Raw genomic sequence first — 15602 nt, 5'->3', positions numbered from 1 at the left:
ACCAGCCCCGTCTTGCAGCGCACAGCAGGTCTGAGCTGCCTGAATTGGGATAGGCACGGGCCCTTCTGGGTCTGTCTCATCATCCTTAAAACGGAGCGAATCACACAGCTTCCTAGAGGAGCGATTAGGCGAGGCCAGGCCCCAAAGCGCTCAGCACAGTGCTCAGCCCTGCTTTCTTAATAGGCACTGCTGCTATGTTTTGGTTGGTGGAAAATAAACTACTGGGTAGTAACATTGATACTTGGTGTAAAAACGGCTTTTTGAAATGTGCCACACAAAAACTCTTTGGATGCCCTCAGGAATCTCACAGCCATTTAGAACACTGTTTCAGTGGTAATATTTATATTAAGACACACACACTCAGCTTGCCGTGGACTTTTGAAGCACAGCTTGGTGTTGTAAGTAGCAGGCCCGTACATCCCCTGGAGAAGGGAGAGCGTTTTTAGCTGATGTTCAGTACTGAAAGCGAATGGTTTCTTAGGACTTGCCTCTGCAGGTTTATCACTTGGATTTCTGAGTCGGTCCGATTCCTCTGTGCAGGCATGAGCTGGCACGTATGGGGAAATAACACAGGTGCTACCATCTGGATGATGCAAGGAGTCCCAGGAGTGTAACAAGGGAGCACAGCTGGCTGCCCAGAGGCCCCATTCCCAGTGTCTGGGCATTGGTGTGCCCCTCAGCCTTGCTGGCACTGGATGCCTGATTGTTGTCTGCATGCCGCGGGCAGACTTGTCTGTCAGAGAGGGGCCTCCGGGAGCCAAGCTCCCAGAGACTGCTCTGTGACCCAGTGCCGGTGCACACCTTCCCCTGGCTGGCTAGGAAGCCGAGCAGAAAGCCAGGTGCGAGGGGAGGGGGGCCCTCTTCCGTGCCATGCTTAGGGGGCATCACCCTCTCTCTCTGCCCAGTGTTCCCATGTGCGGTGTCTCTCTACGCAAGGGCCCGCGTGCCAGTCCCACTGAGATCAGTCCTGTGGTGGGGGGTTTGTGGTGTTCCCGAGCTCTTCAGCTGCACATTCTCCACCAGCTCCTGGGTTGATGCATACAAGCGACTGGTCCCATCCACTGGTGTGCCTTTCATGTGTTTGAACCTTCGAGAGCAGCACCCTTTAGAGAGATGTGAGACGTGTACCAGTTCTTGGGCCAAATGCACGGTCTGTCACTGTCCTGCCATACCGTGACTGGAGAAAGCAAACAAGAGCAGCTCGCCTGCCTGGGGCCTGTTGCTGAGGGAACGAGAGCCCCACTCTGTCCCCTCAACCTGCTTTGTGTTGCAGTTCGTGACCAGCTGCTCCAGGCCCCCGCTCCTGGGATTCGCCTACCTCAAGCCTCCCTTCTCCATCCGCTGTGTCGAAGTGTCAGATGACCAGGTACCGCAGTGGGGGGAGAGGCGGCTGCTCTTGTGGGGTTTGCTGTGCCCGTTGGGTGGAGCCTTCACGCGCTCTGTGTCCGCGGGGCAGGCAGCGCAGCTCCTGGGAGCCAGGTGAGAAGGTTCCACAGCCCTCCAGCCCGGAGAGCAGCCTCAGACTCGGGCTGCTGTGGGGCCTCAGCTCTCTCGGAGCTCCCTGTCTCTTTACTCCCTCAGGAAGGGTATCTGCGGTGGTTTTAGTAGCTGTGGCCTGGCCAGGACTCCGGGTCTGAGAGGCGGTGTGGGGGGTGGGTGAGGACACCGGCTTAGGAATGGGGCAGGCGCTTGTGTGCTGGCCCTCCATGTCTGGCAAGCCGCTTCTTTTCCTCGTCTGTAAGGGAGAACAAACGCCTCGGGTTATCACACTGTGTGGAAGGGGTGTTCAAATAGTAGCCATTGTTCAGTGTCTCAGCCCCTCTCCCCCGCCTGCACAAACCCAGTGGCCTCTGAGCGTAGATGCCTCTGCAGTCTGGCCTCCACATCCCCGTGACACTAGTCGACCCTCAGTCCCCTTACTTAAGGAAGGCTGCCCCATGTTACCACGTGCTGGTGGGAGGAGATGGGAGGCTGCATTTAGACATGTTTTTGTACCTAAAGTATGTTTACAGTAATCTGGCTCTTTGAAAATTGCTTAACCAATAACTGGCAGTTAACCAGAAGGCCCCCTTTCTGAGCGCTTACCTAACACAGGAGTCCCCATGCAGGACCAGGCCGCCGGGGCTGCTCCTGTGCGCTCAGCACTCGGGGCCGGGTGTCACGCATTCGGGGGCTGGCCTCGGGCAGCAGTGCAGTCTCACCGGCGTGGCCGTGCTGCTCAGTCCTGAGGGCTAGCCAGGTCCTCTCCTGGGTCGCCCGCTCCGGCACCCACCAGGCTTCCTCGCTGGGTGCCTCTCAACCAAGGCTTGGTGTGTGCTTTCAGGACACGGGGGACACCCTGGGCAGTGTCCTCCGGGGCTTCTTCACCATCCGCAAGCGGGAGCCGGGTGGCCGTCTGCCCACCTCCTCCACCTGCTTCAACCTGCTCAAGCTGCCCAACTACAGCAAGAAGAGTGTCCTCCGGGAGAAGCTGCGCTACGCCATCAGCATGAACACGGGCTTCGAGCTCTCCTAGCTCCCGCTCCCGCCACCTGCCCTGGCCCACTCCTGGGGTCCCAGGGACCTCCAGCTCCAGGGGGCAGGCTCGCCTTAGGAGCGGGTGACCGACAAGCCGGGTGACCTTTCACTCTCTATAGCCATGAGACTCCCCTGTGGCCTCAACTACTTGGGACACACATGACAACTCCATAGCATTCTCCAGGTGACACTGATGGGAAGGGTGTTGAGAATAAACCTCCAGGTTCTGCCAGCGCTGGTCCTTTTCTCCTACTTTCCAGGGCTTGAAGCCCAGGCCTGTGATCACAGAGGGCCTTCTCCTTTTGATAGTTTGGGATTTTGGTGAGTCTTTTCTTTCCTTAACTTTCTGAGTGAGCTGTGCATGAATAAGTCCCAGGAACTCCAAGAGTCCAGAGCGGTTTTCACAATACAGTCCTGAGTGCACAAAGCCCACTACAGGTGAGACGCTCTCCTTCCGTTTCTGAAAACTCTTTACTCAGGTAAGGCCTTGCCAAGCCTCTATGCACTCAACAAAGTCTCTGCCTCCACCCCGTCCACAGCGGCCTCTCTGCAGTCAGCCAGGTCCACTTGCTCCCCAGGGAAGCAGAGGTGCCTGCCCAGCAAGTTCGGGGTGCTGCCCCCACCTTGAAACCATGCATTCCACATGGCAGCAGTGCCCCTCCCCCAGTCTCGCCTCGGATGCTCTGAGGCCCCAGCAGGCCGAGCAACCAGGACACCCCCACTGGCTTGATCCCGTCTCATGCGTTCACATTGTCATCCTGGCTTTGGGAGAAAAATCCTGTTGGCCCTTAAGAGCAGCTCCGTTTCCAGAGGGTGCTGGCTGTTCCCCAAAGCCTGCTGATCCCTAAGGGGGCAGCTGCCTTCCCACTGCTTGTTTGCCTCCTTGTTGTCTAGTAAGGAGCAAACACTAGCCGAGTTACCCAGCCTGTTGGGGCCGTGGCTTCCACCCATTAATGGTAAAATCCCAAGAAACTTGCCTCAGCACGGGGAACTGGGAGCCCTTCGCACTGATGGAAGCTCCCAAGGCTGAGGAAACTCTGGGTTGGGTTTTTTTGGTTTTTATTTTTTTTACTTCGTTTTCTCTTCCAACCCAGTGTGCTCCTCTGCCCTCATTCTTCCTGCTTATCATGAGAACTTTATTCTAGATCCAGGGAATTGAGACAAAGGCGTGTCCATGGTCTGTTGACAGCCATCCACCCTCGCCCCCCTCGTCAAGCTCCATATGCATCCCCACCACCAAGATCGAAGCCAGGAGTGCCTGGTCCTTCCTCTACCCTGTGCAGCCGGCTGGGGGCTTGCAGCTTTCTACCGAGTCAGCAGAGCACCTTCTGGCAAAAACCTTCGTGTTGGCGGCTAAGCGGGCAAGACTTGTCTCCGTGGCCTGCCTCAGAGGGTTGCAGCTAGGTGCCGTGTCCTGCCCGGGCCCAAGCCTCGCTCCGTTAGAGCCCCTGGGCTTCTCTGGAAAAGAGTTTGTGCTTTACTTTGATGGAAAGATAGCAAGGAATTTAAAGACAGACAGGAATTTATTATTGTTTAAGATGTGTTAGTAAACTCTGATTCTATGGATTTGTCACTTTAAATACCCGACTCCTTTGAAGACTTCCTCTGAACGTGTGTGTGCGTGTGTGCGCGCGTGTGCGTGTGTGTACGCGGAGCAGGTTTGTACATTGATGCCGGGGCCCAAATGACTGTCCGCCTGCACAGAGACGTTCTATCCCATCTTGACTCTGATTATCTGAGAATCCGCCAGTGCGGGGTTGGGGAGAGAGTGGTTTCTAAGCACCGACACCAACTTTATTTGTTCTTTTGACGAGGAGGGGTGGTTTGTAATTTCATTTAAATTGTTCTCTTTAATAGTTGGAAATGTTGCACTATTGAAAACACTGAGTCTGTACTTACATGGCTGGTGTTCCTTGACACCTCAGTGGCTCTTGATGGCTCTAAAAAGTTGTGGGGGCTTTTTTGGTTTCATAGATAACCTAGGGATTAAAACGTGATCAAAGGCTTTATTAAATTTGTACTTCACGTGATGGCTGTGTTCTGCTTTTTATCGGAGGAAGGAGCGCTTTAGGACCACGTGCCTGGGTAGCTCCCGAGGGGGCGCCTGGAGCTTAAAGGGCACGCACGCTCCTGCAGTGGAAAGACGACTGAGAGGAAAACACGACACCCAAGTCTCACCGGTGACGCAGCGTTAGTAGCGGTTGCCAGTGTTCCGTCTGCTGCCGGTTCCGTTTTGAGAGGCAGCACATTTCGGATAAAGCTCGGCTCACCTTCAGCACCACCCAGGCCCTGGTCCCTCTCCCCCACGTTCCCGAGGCAGCCATCACGCCGGATTACGTGTTTTACACAGAAACATACAAGCGCAGGTGTGTGTTCATTGAAAACCATCCACGTAACTCAGCATCTGAAGGCAAATTTTACAGCTACGTGTGCGCGGCTTTACTCCCTGAGGACTGTACCTGCAGGACACACAGCCCTGTGTCATTCTGTTCCGCCCACGTTCACGCTCAGCAGAAAACCCATCTCAAACCGGCCTGGTTTTCCAGCTCCTCAGCTGGCTTTTCCCCTCGTCTGCGGCGGCTGCGGCCTCCTCTGGCCTGGAGCCCCGGGAGGGTCAGAGCAGGAGGCTGCCCCGTTGAAATCCAGGGACTCAGGACAGAAGCCTTGAAAGCCTGATGGCCCTTTTATGGTAGAATGCCTGGGCACCCAAGAGGAACTGGTGTGTGCCGGGTTTTCTCACGTGGAGCATTTATACCGCCGAAGGAAAAGAACCCACCTCCCCAGATACGTCGGTAGCATCCAGTGAGACACTCCTACCTAAAAATCCAAAGCCTCGTTCTGTGACATTTTGGCCTCTACATGTTATCACGGCAAAGAGAAAGTTCTTAAAACTAGGAAAAACAAGTGGGTTTTTTAAAAATTTATTTAAATGAAGACAATTTTAGTACACTGACAGAACTTACAAGTGCCTAAGGATACTGAGGCGGAACTGCTCTCCCCCGTGTTTCTGACTGCGGCAAAGCCATCAGCCTGTCTTTGTCCTGTTGACTTAGCAGAGGTCATTGCTGCTAACGGTGTGTGGCGGGGTTGTGGACAGACCTGTTATCTCTAAGGTTGGTTCATCTGTGGATCCAGGCCTCACTTAGACCTCAGACTTACTTCCTGGAAAGTAAGGTCGATAGGAGCAGCTGAAGAACCGTGGTTCGTGTGGTGCACTTTTTCAGGAAGCCGAGCGAGGGCTCAGGACCACAGAGACGCATGTGAACCTTCCCTGGCTCGGTGCCGGGATCAGCCTGTGCCTCCTGAGAATCTCGGTGCCCACTTCAGGGGGCGGGGGATTGTGTGAAGCAACATGTGGCCTGCACCACACTCAGTTCCTGGCACCAAGTCAGCATCAGACGTTAGACCTCCGCCTCCATTTGCTCAGCCTGCACTAGAAGAAAACAGAGCTGCCTGTGGCCTGTCCATCAGGCCCTGGCCCAACTTCTAGTAGCTTCTGCTGCTGACAGTCACGGCAGGGCAGTGAGAAATCCTATGGCCAAGTCTCGTCCGCGGTCTCCCAGTGGAACTTCTGCAGAATGGCGGGGAGCCACATTCCTCCTCCACGCTGCCTGTGGGGAATCGGCCGAGGCGTTTCCAGGCTTGCATGGCCTCCATCCACCTCACACTCCCACACTCCCACTCACGGAGGCCCAGTCGGGATCCGCGGGTCTCTCCGGTCTTCAGAGTCAGGATGAAGTCATTTGCTCATTATAAGCATCATGAGAAGTAATAGTTTTTACAAGCTCGTGCTTGCGTCACGACTGACTCTGGAGCCTGAGCTCTCAGGGCTCACTGGCCACAAGGCCGGGGACGGCCCCTGGCATCTCTGGGCTGTACCTCCCTCTTCCATACAACAGGGGTGGCAGCAGCCAGCATGCAGTGTGGCCTGAAGAGCCCCATCCTGTGCCAGGCCCTCTGTGGATGGTGATTCGTGGCTGGTCTGTCGCCATTATTTTATTCCAGAGACCTAACTCACGTTCTCTCTGGAATTATCTTTGTCCTTCAGACTCCTTGGAAGGAGGCATCCACAGGTATTAGGACATCCCAAGGAGCATCTGCTGGGCTTCACCTTTGCCTCGGGTTTTTGCCTCCTCTGCCTGAGCCCTCGCCATGTCCTGAGCTCCCAGCACATACTTCGGCCCAGCCTCTCCCCACAACCTGGAACCAGCAGCCACATTCCCTTCTTAGTTTTCCCAGCCCATGGCAGTTGGGTGGTCTGAGCCATAGGGAGACTCAGAAACTTGGGAAGACCGGGATGAGATCTGTGTCATTTTCCAGACCCTCCACCAAGACAGCCAGACAGAAAACCCAGTGACACCAGGAGACACCCCGCGGAAGATGTGACCCGCTGCTCTGACCCCAAAGATGCCTGCAGAGGAAATCAAAATCCGAGCTTCCCAAAAGTCCACATGCCCACGAGTCACCGGGGTGATCCCGATGCAGCAGGTCTGGGGGCGCCCAGGTCCTGGATTCTTGACGGCTTGGCGTGGTCCCGCACACCACACTCAGGAGTCCACCAGGGCCCAGCGTTCAGGCAGGTGGGGTAAGACCCTGAACTGGGCATCAAAATCTGGTTCAGGTCAGGTGAGTGACTCTGGACAAGTTTCCAACTCCCCAAATCTTCTTTTCTCATCAGTAAAATCACCTTTCATACTAAGAACCCTCCTGGTTACCTCACAGGCAGCTTGGGGCGGTGGGGTCACACAGACCTAGGCGCCAAGCTCAGCCCCGCCTCTCACTGGCTGCAGGAGCTTTGACCACCTCTCCCAGCCTCGCTGTTTCATCTGAAAAACGGGTGTGAGTCACACCCTAAACTGTGTCTCCATCGTATTGGGACAAGTAGTGATTCCAGTCATCTGTGTTTAGGGAGAAGGGGGCCATAAAGGATGCGTTCCTTTGTTTTCACCTAGAAAGAGGGTTTGCACTTTGGAGGCAAGAAGGGAGGGATTTGGGACGGAGGAAGCAGCCAGACCAAAGGTGAGGTGGTGAGTAGCGGGAGACACATCCCATCTCTCACTGACGGTAGGAACAAGGGCATCCTACAACTAGTGATTGTCCCCCGGTCCTTCGCAAGTTGTCCACCCTGGGACCCTGGGTAGTCCATTCTGCGGATGAGGCTGTGGAAGTTCAGAGAGGTGGATTCACTGGTATGAGACCACACAGCTAGAAAGCACCCGAGGTAGGATTCAGCCCTGGGTCCCTGTGATGACAGAGGGCCCCCTTCTACCTCCACTAGCTTGGCCTCCGCAGAGAACAATCTGCTGGACATCCCGTGCGCTGGGAGCGATAGTGTGGGAGAGCTGGGGAGGGTTAGAAGTCATTGGGTGCAAGCAGAGACTGAGGGGGCTGTGGGAGAGGGGCCCCCAAGCAGGGGGAGGGGAGCCTGAAGTTGAAGGCAAAGAGACGGGTGGGGGGCGGCATGTGACAGTGACGCTTTGTCTAGGGACTCTGTGCCAGCAAGGGAGCATCACCCCGTGTGGGGCAGTGAGGGTGTGCCGTGCAACCCAGATGGCCTCGTCCCCATTACAGATGATGCTCAATGGACCCAGCAGTTGGGTGTCCCAGCCAGGAGTCAGCCCAGGTAGCCAGACTGCCAGGGAGCTCAGGCTTGCCTCTTTTCATCCAAAAATAGACACAAGGCTGCGCCAGGTGCTGGAGGCACAGCCAGGAAGAATGCGGACACCCCTGTCCTACAGAGCTTGCTATCAGGTTGGCGGAAGAGGCAAAGCTAACCCAAGAAAGAGATGCCTGAGCACATAGTGTGATCACTGCCCCCAGTGCCACACTGTTAGGATGCCCACTTCACAGCTAGGCAAGCTGAGATTCAGAGATGACAAGACCCTCGACCAAGGCCCTAGAGTCTGTCAGTGGCAGAGCCAAGATTCGAACCCTGCTTTGCCGCGCACTCCAAAGCCCTGACCAAATTTTGAGCAGGCAAAGAGGAGTGGGAGAGCCTTCTGGACAATGGGATCAAGATTGAGCAAAGCCCTGAGCTGTTCTGTCCCTTTCTGCATCTGGTGTTCATTCCCGTCCCATCTTGCCTTGAGGGGACTGCTGGAAACAGAATTGCACCTGCTTTGCAGATAAGGCCCTATAACATTTTTAAGGACTTGCTGAGGAGCCCAGAGCTCTCGTCTCCCCAAGTCCTGGCAAAACCGGGAGAGGTGACAATCTCCGGAGCAGCACCGTCCCCAGCAACAGAGGTAAGAGGCCAGGTTGGATTGGAAGTGTACCTGAGAGAAAGGGGACCTGCTCTGCCGCTACGCTGCCTCTCCCTCCCCCACCCAAGTTCCCCAACCAGAGGCAGCTGCAGGAGTTTCAGGACCCACCCACACCACTTCCTTAGCTCATCGCTCTGATCCCAACAAGCTGAGCCCCTCTCCTCACCAGGTGAGCCGGAGACCCAGAGGGGACAAGGTCAATGCCCAGAGCAACTCCTTCGTGCATCTGGGAGCATGATCCATTTGGGACAGTGGTGTCTTTTCTAGGAAGGCCTTGCCCCTCAGCCCTCGAACCATCTTAATAATGACGGTGAACTTGCCACGGCTTCCACAGCAATGGCCAGAGTTCCTTGGTCTTCCTTCTGGGTTGGCTGAAACGGGCCCCTGGTGAATAAGCTGGGTGGCTTATCCCGGCAGGTTCACACTGTGAAACTGGCAAGTGGGAAACTACCCACCTCCAGCCACCACGGGAGTGGTTTCCATCAGCTAGGGTTCTGCCTTATGGAGACCAAGAAGGGATTTATTGGCAGGTTTTGAGGATGGGAGAACCAGAGGTGAGCCAGAGCGGGAGGCAGGGCGGCTCAGAGTCTTAGAGAACAGACCGCAGCAGAGCCTCCTCGGGACTTGGCAGGAATGGCTCGGCTGAACAGGAACCCACCCTTGTTCAGATCATGCCAATCTTCAGGGAAAGAGAAAAGATGGAAGAAGGCACTGATGTCATTCTTTCATTTATCCATTCAGTAAATGTTGTCAGGCACTTGCTGTGTGCCAAACACTAACTAAGCACTAGGATGCAGTCGACTTTGGGAGAGACAGACACCAGTAGGAAACCCATAAGATCATTTCTGCTGTGTCGAAAACAAGACAGAGACACCCCCCCCAATGGAAATTGTATTCCATTGGGAAAAGTAAATCCCCAAAAGGAAATCGAGGCATGGCTATGAAGAGAAGAGGGACTGGATGAGGGGTCCCCAAACATAGCAAATACCCACAAGAGGGCTCCTGCCATTTTCAGGACTTCAAAAGCCTGCTCTGGTGCCCAGGGCGGTGGCAAGGATTTGGGTTCTGGAAGTAGATTTGACTTCATATCTGGTGCCGGCCACATCCTTACCGTGACCTGGGCAAGTCACCAAACCTTCGCAAGCCTGCAAAATGAGGATAATAATTCTTCCCACGTAGGGTTGAGGTCACATGAGGTCAGGCATGCCCCACACCTGGCATATAATGAGCACTCAGTTTACTTCCCAGACCAAATACTTGCTCACGCCCTGGGTGTGGGGGGTGGGGACACGCATGTGCAAGGCGGGTCACCAAGCCAGGTCCTTGAGGTTGGGGGCTATGCCTGCTGACCCTCCAGCATTTCCCGTTATAGCTTTGTTCTTTTAAGTTGAGTTCAGATTTTTCTTCTTTTTTAGATTTTTTTTTCAGTAGTCTCTACACCCAGTGTGGGTTGTGAACTCCCAACCCTGAGATCAAGAGTTGTGTGCTCTACCCACTGAGCCAGCTGGGCACCCCTACAGCTTTAACAGCATTCCTTCTTTCCTTCTATATAAGATTTATTAAGGTACCTAACTACAGAACTGCCCCTGCTTCCTTGAACGACCCCCGAAGTGTCCAACACGTGCTGAAGAAATCCTCCTGAAACACCCCACGTTTCCCCAGGGCGTGTGTGCTCTCTCACTGCAACAAGACACTCCGACGTTGTTCAGCTACAGGTACACTCTTCGGGGTCTTCAGCGGGAGGGCGTTGTAAACTGTGACCTCAAAATCGTCCCCCTAAAGAAACAGTTTGCCTCCACTAAATGCAGCACTGCAGGGAGGGGAGCTGGACCTGGTGCCTAGCACAGCGGGAAGCAGCCCCACAGGGAACTGAGAGAAGAAACAGCCAAAGGGATATGGCTTCCCGGACACCTGCCTGCTGACAGGAGGGGGCGGGGAGGGACGATTGTGGCAGAGCTTGGGGGTCGGCTGGCGGATAGGAGGTGTCACACTCTTTCTCACTGGTTGTAATCTTCACTTTGCATGCTTTAATGTGAAATGTAATTACAGATTCTGAATTATGGTGGCGAGCTCATCAGGGCTGACTCATCAATTAGTCAGATTTATAAGCATGTGGTTCTCGAAGATCTATGACTCTGATGTGTCACCTCAAAGCTCTGAGAAATCTGTCCTGCCAGTTCACTCTCTTGGGGAATGGCAGGGTCGAGAGAGCCACTTTTAGGGCCGGCTTGGAGGGACAGTCTGACCACTCTGAGACCATGCGTGCCTCTGAAGTCCGCACTCTGAAATCTGTGAGGGCGTTGGCCTAGGAACCAGAAGTGTCAAATGCACACTTTTTGTTCCACTACCTCCATTGGAAACCATGTGAGGCATCACTAATGGATTACCAACACCTTCTGCTGAATCTGGACCCAGCCTCAGGCTCCTCAACACAGCCTTCCAGGTAGCCCCTACCAATCACCTGGCATTGGCACTTCCTTCCCACCCCCGGGATCAGCTCTTCCACTGTCTCCGAAGAACATAATCAGGAAAGGAAGCTGGATTTGACGCAGAAGGCCTGGGGTGAGTGGTTTTGCCCGTTGCTGACTGTGGCACATTGGACTCCTCACGCTACCCGCCGGGGTGCCAGTTTGTCCAGGTGAAGGTAGGGCGATAATCCACGGTGAAAATCCATATAAGGTAATCACTGGGAACGTCCTTTGTCTACTCTCAAAGCCCATACAAGCTAAAGATGCAGCAACGAACAGAGGAGAAAGAAGGATGCCAACATCCCCAGCATCCTGTGACAAGTGGGCGTGATTACCCTTCGGGGGCAATCCTCCGTGGGGCCGTGATCAGCTTTCTTCCCTCCTCTGTTGCCTTAGACTGGAAGCCAAGCATCCACATTCAGACCACACGGGAGCTGCGCTCCACGCAGCCAGCTGGCTCCGACAGAACGACCAGGCGCATATTCTCCAGCCTTCTAGACTTTGGAGGGGCCCCGTGGCTTTGGCTACCAGAGGGCAGCCTCCCCTGACTCCAAACATCCCAGGAGAGGCAGATGATTTACGACAGGCATGGCAAACAATTACCAGTTTCTTCTGTCTTTTGCACTCATGTTTATTATACAAGTAAGCCTCTGTCAAATCCAACCCAAGTACATTGTTTAAAAAAGAAGAAAAAAAGTTGGAAAATCCAGACAAACAGAAGTGAAATTTAAAACCACCCATAATCCCATGACTTAGAGGCATTATTAACACCTGGAACAGAGCCTTGCATATTTTTTTCCTGGTGTGTATCCACACACCTATTTCTTTTTCAGGAATTAGGCCGTTCAATACTATACTGTTGTATAACTTGGGTTTGGTTGGGTTTTTTTTTTTCCCACTTAAAAGATGGTGAACATTTTTCTATAGTAATAAATATATAGACACCGTCCATTTCAGGAGTTTTGTGTTTCTTAGAGCCCCTTATTGTTCAGTATTTTCCTTATTTGACAATTAGCTCCCTATTTTTGGGCATGGCTTCCAGTTTTTCACTGTAATGAGCAGCTCTGCTGTGAAAAAAAAATCCTGCTGGCTCCAGCAACATATCTGTTTCCTTTGGAGAAATTCTCAGACACGGAATCGCCGGCCCTACGGACGCACATTTCTAGGACTTCCGTATACACTGCCAAATTGCCCTCCTGCAAGGTCGTACCTAGCTCTGATTCCCCCCCACCAGCAGTGGAGAGTCCCCGCTTCTCTGTCCCCACTGATGCCTGCGGGTGGAGAACCACAGGCTCAGAACTCTCTCCAGCTGCTGGGTCCTGTGGCCGGACTCCTGAGGGTCCTCAGAATCAAGTTCTTGCTCTCCCACCTGGCAACCTGAAGCCGGCCCGAGAGAGTCTGTGGCCAGGAGGGGGCAGGGTCCTGGTGCCACCTGGCGTGGCCACCCGCAGACCCTGACCCCCCTCTTTTCCGTGTATGCACCCCGATGCCTTTTCTCGAGGCGGGCTGCCCACACCTTGTGACGGGACGGCGAGCTTTTGAGCTATCATCAACCTTATTTTCCTCTACAGCTCCTACGGAGTTAACAGATGTACACACGTCTGAGGCAGTCATGCGGCAAGAGACTTTGGGGCCAATCCTTCCCGATTTGACAGTGTGTAATCGAGGTGAAGCCATAAATTTTATAAACAAGAATAAACGACCCTTAGCAACATATGTCTGCTCGACCCTTCCAAGGTGATGGTGAATAAAGGCCCTGCTTGCTGGGGGAACGGTGTGGGCACTACAGATGGCCGGCAGTGGGGGCCGAAGGGTCTGTGCCTTGGGAGCATCTGGTGGGGGACAGGTCACCCTGCCACCCCAGGTCCTGAGTCAGCTGGATGCCTTTCTGCCATTTATTCAATCATTTCTCCAGGCTGCCTTTGCCCTAAGCCCCCCGCCCCCCAAACTGCTGCCTGCTTCTCACCCTTCCCCAGAGATGTCGCCTGTAGCTGGGGCAGTAGGGTCCCCTCCCCCAGGGTTTACGATACCCTCTTCTCCTCCCCTCCCCTTCCTCACTGTCAATCGTGGCCTCATCACCACTGTCCCAAGATGGCCTCCCCACGGGAATCTGAATACTGGGGTTCTTGTCCCAGCTCCACTGCTGCCCACAGGGAGACCTCAGGCAGCGTGAGTCACTGTGGAGAGGTAAGAGCATGCTAGAGGTAGACAGATCCAAGTTCAAATCCAAGTTTGGCCTCTTACTTGCTGCATCCTACCGGAAAGTGCTCTCTCCCTGTGCCTCAGTTTCTGTGTCTGTATCTGGAACAAAGCTGGTATCTACCTGAGGGGCCGTGGGGGGGGGAGTGCGTGCTAAATGCACACGCAAGTTGCTCTTCTATTGCTCAATAGAGTATTCCTCATATTGCTCAAGAAAAGCTCAATAAATGTCAGCCATTTATTAGGATATCGGCATAACCATCACATCATCCCAGCAGATCCTGTGTGATTCTGGGCAAGCGACCTCACCTCTCTGGGCCTCATTGTCCTTACCCGTGAAATGGGGAGAATACATGCACAGACGTCAGTGGGTTCTGAGAAAGAAGACACATCAGCGTACACCTGAGCAAGTAGCTGAGTGTTGAGTAAATGTTAGTTGTGGCGTTGAAGGGCGTAGGGCCCTGATATCAAGCTTAGCTCCACCTCCTAGAGCCGTGTGACCTTGAGAAAGCCATTTGTCCGAGCCGGGCTGGTTTTTCACCTGTACTTTGGAGATGACAGTGATGTTAACAGTACCACCTTTGTGGGCTCTTGGAAGAATTAAGTGAACTATTGCATGTAAGGTGCTTAGCAAGATGCCTAGACACAATCACTACTCGATTTGTGGTCATTATTAATATTTACTTCTAAATTCTCTCTTGGCCTTAGTTTTCCCATCTGTAAAATGGGAGCAGTGATCTCTGATATCCCTTCCAGCTCTCATTGCTCTGTCACTGAGTATTTGGGCATGGTGTCCCTGGAGCCAGGGCCCCTGGTCTAACTGGGACCAGCCCGCCCCCCCTGAGGCCACCTGTGTCCCCCAGCCTCGGCAAGTCCAGACCAATGGGGGGCACTGCTTAGTGGTCTCCTGAGCTTCACCCAGGCCTGAGCTACTTGAAAGTGCTTTGAAAAGGAGAAGACATAACTCAACAATAGCTACATTTTTTTTTCTTGAGCTGCTCCCATGTGCCAAACCTGTGGGCTTATTCCCCGAACCCTTGGAAGCTGAATCATCAGCCCCAGTCATAAAAGATAAAGACTGAGGCTCAGCAAGGTCAAACAATTTACTGGAGGTGGCTCAGCCAGGAAGTGGCAGGGCTGGAACTTGAATTCAAGTTATCCTAACGACTGTAAAAACAGTTAACTTGGGGCGCCTGGGTGGCTCAGTCACTTGAGCGTCCGACTCCTGATTTAGGCTCAGATGGAGATTTCAGGGTCGTGAGATCAAACCCCACATTGGGCTCCGCACTCAGCTTGGAGTCTGGTTGAGGATTCTCTTTCCTCTCTCTCCACCCCTCCCACTCGTGCTCGCGGGCTCTCTCTCTCTCTCTCAGATAAATAAATCAATCTTCAAAACAAAACAACGGCTTGCTGGGGGCCGTGCTAAGTCCTTAAAAAAAAAGAGATTATTTTAGAAAAAGAGAGAGCTTGGGGGTGGGGCGGGTAGGGGCAGAGGGAAAGAGAATCTCAAGCAGTCTCCACACTGAGCACGGAGCCCAGCACAGGGCTCAGTCTCACGACCCTGAGATCATGACCTGAGCCAAAACCAAGAGTCAGACGCATAACCGCCTGAGCCACCCAGGTGCCCCTAAGCCCTTATAATACTGCCTTATTGAACTCTCTCAGTGGCCTCTATCTACAGGGTAGATATTATTGTCCTTCCTATTTCACAGATGAAGAAGTAAGCCTGAGAAAGATGGAGTGACCCGCCCAGAATCATGAATCCAGCTAGGAAGTTTCAGAGCTGGTTTTGAACCTGAGTCTGCCTAGGCCGATGCCCAGCTGTGTGTCTGACTGCTGTTCACTGCCCTCCACGGTCTCGAGCATCAGAGGCCATCCAGTGGCCTCCCCGGCCAGCCCCCAGTGCTGCTGCTTACGCTGCGAGGCTGGGGTTCTGTGAACTCCAGAAGCGGCTGCTGGAGCAGGCAGCCTGAGAGTCGGGTTGGCTCAAGAGCGGGCTGCAGTGGTTAAAGTGGGGATTCTTACTTGGAGCTTCCGTGGACTTCCTGAAATCGTATGCGTCCTGTGAACACGCGTGTGTACATCTGTCTCGGGAGAGTGTGCACGTAGCCTCCGTCAGCAGTGTCTCAAGTGTCTGATTCTGTGGAGTGGGAGA

The 15602-nt window shown here is 53.8% G+C and overlaps 1 protein-coding gene across 4 annotated transcripts in view; it reads left to right on the top strand.

The window, feature by feature from the left end:
• Positions 1-4547, top strand: part of UBE3B (ubiquitin protein ligase E3B) — a 53183-nt gene extending 48636 nt beyond the window's left edge. For all 4 annotated transcript variants that reach the window (XM_087857263.1, XM_087857261.1, XM_045791480.2 and 1 more), the window contains 2 exons: positions 1274-1366; positions 2324-4547. In XM_087857263.1, coding sequence (XP_087713389.1) covers positions 1274-1366; positions 2324-2515 — 285 coding nt within the window. In that variant the 3' untranslated portion in view covers positions 2516-4547. The remainder of the gene's footprint in view (positions 1-1273; positions 1367-2323) is intronic.
• The last annotated feature ends 11055 nt before the right edge of the window (positions 4548-15602 follow it).

Source organism: Ursus americanus, chromosome 30, assembly GCF_024610735.1.
Source record: "Ursus americanus isolate L20-20 chromosome 30, mUrsAme1.1.p, whole genome shotgun sequence".
In the NCBI taxonomy this organism is placed as follows: Eukaryota; Metazoa; Chordata; class Mammalia; order Carnivora; family Ursidae; genus Ursus; species Ursus americanus.
The sequence above is the reverse complement of the archived record's forward strand: the minus strand, read 5'-3'. Positions and strand labels throughout refer to the sequence as shown.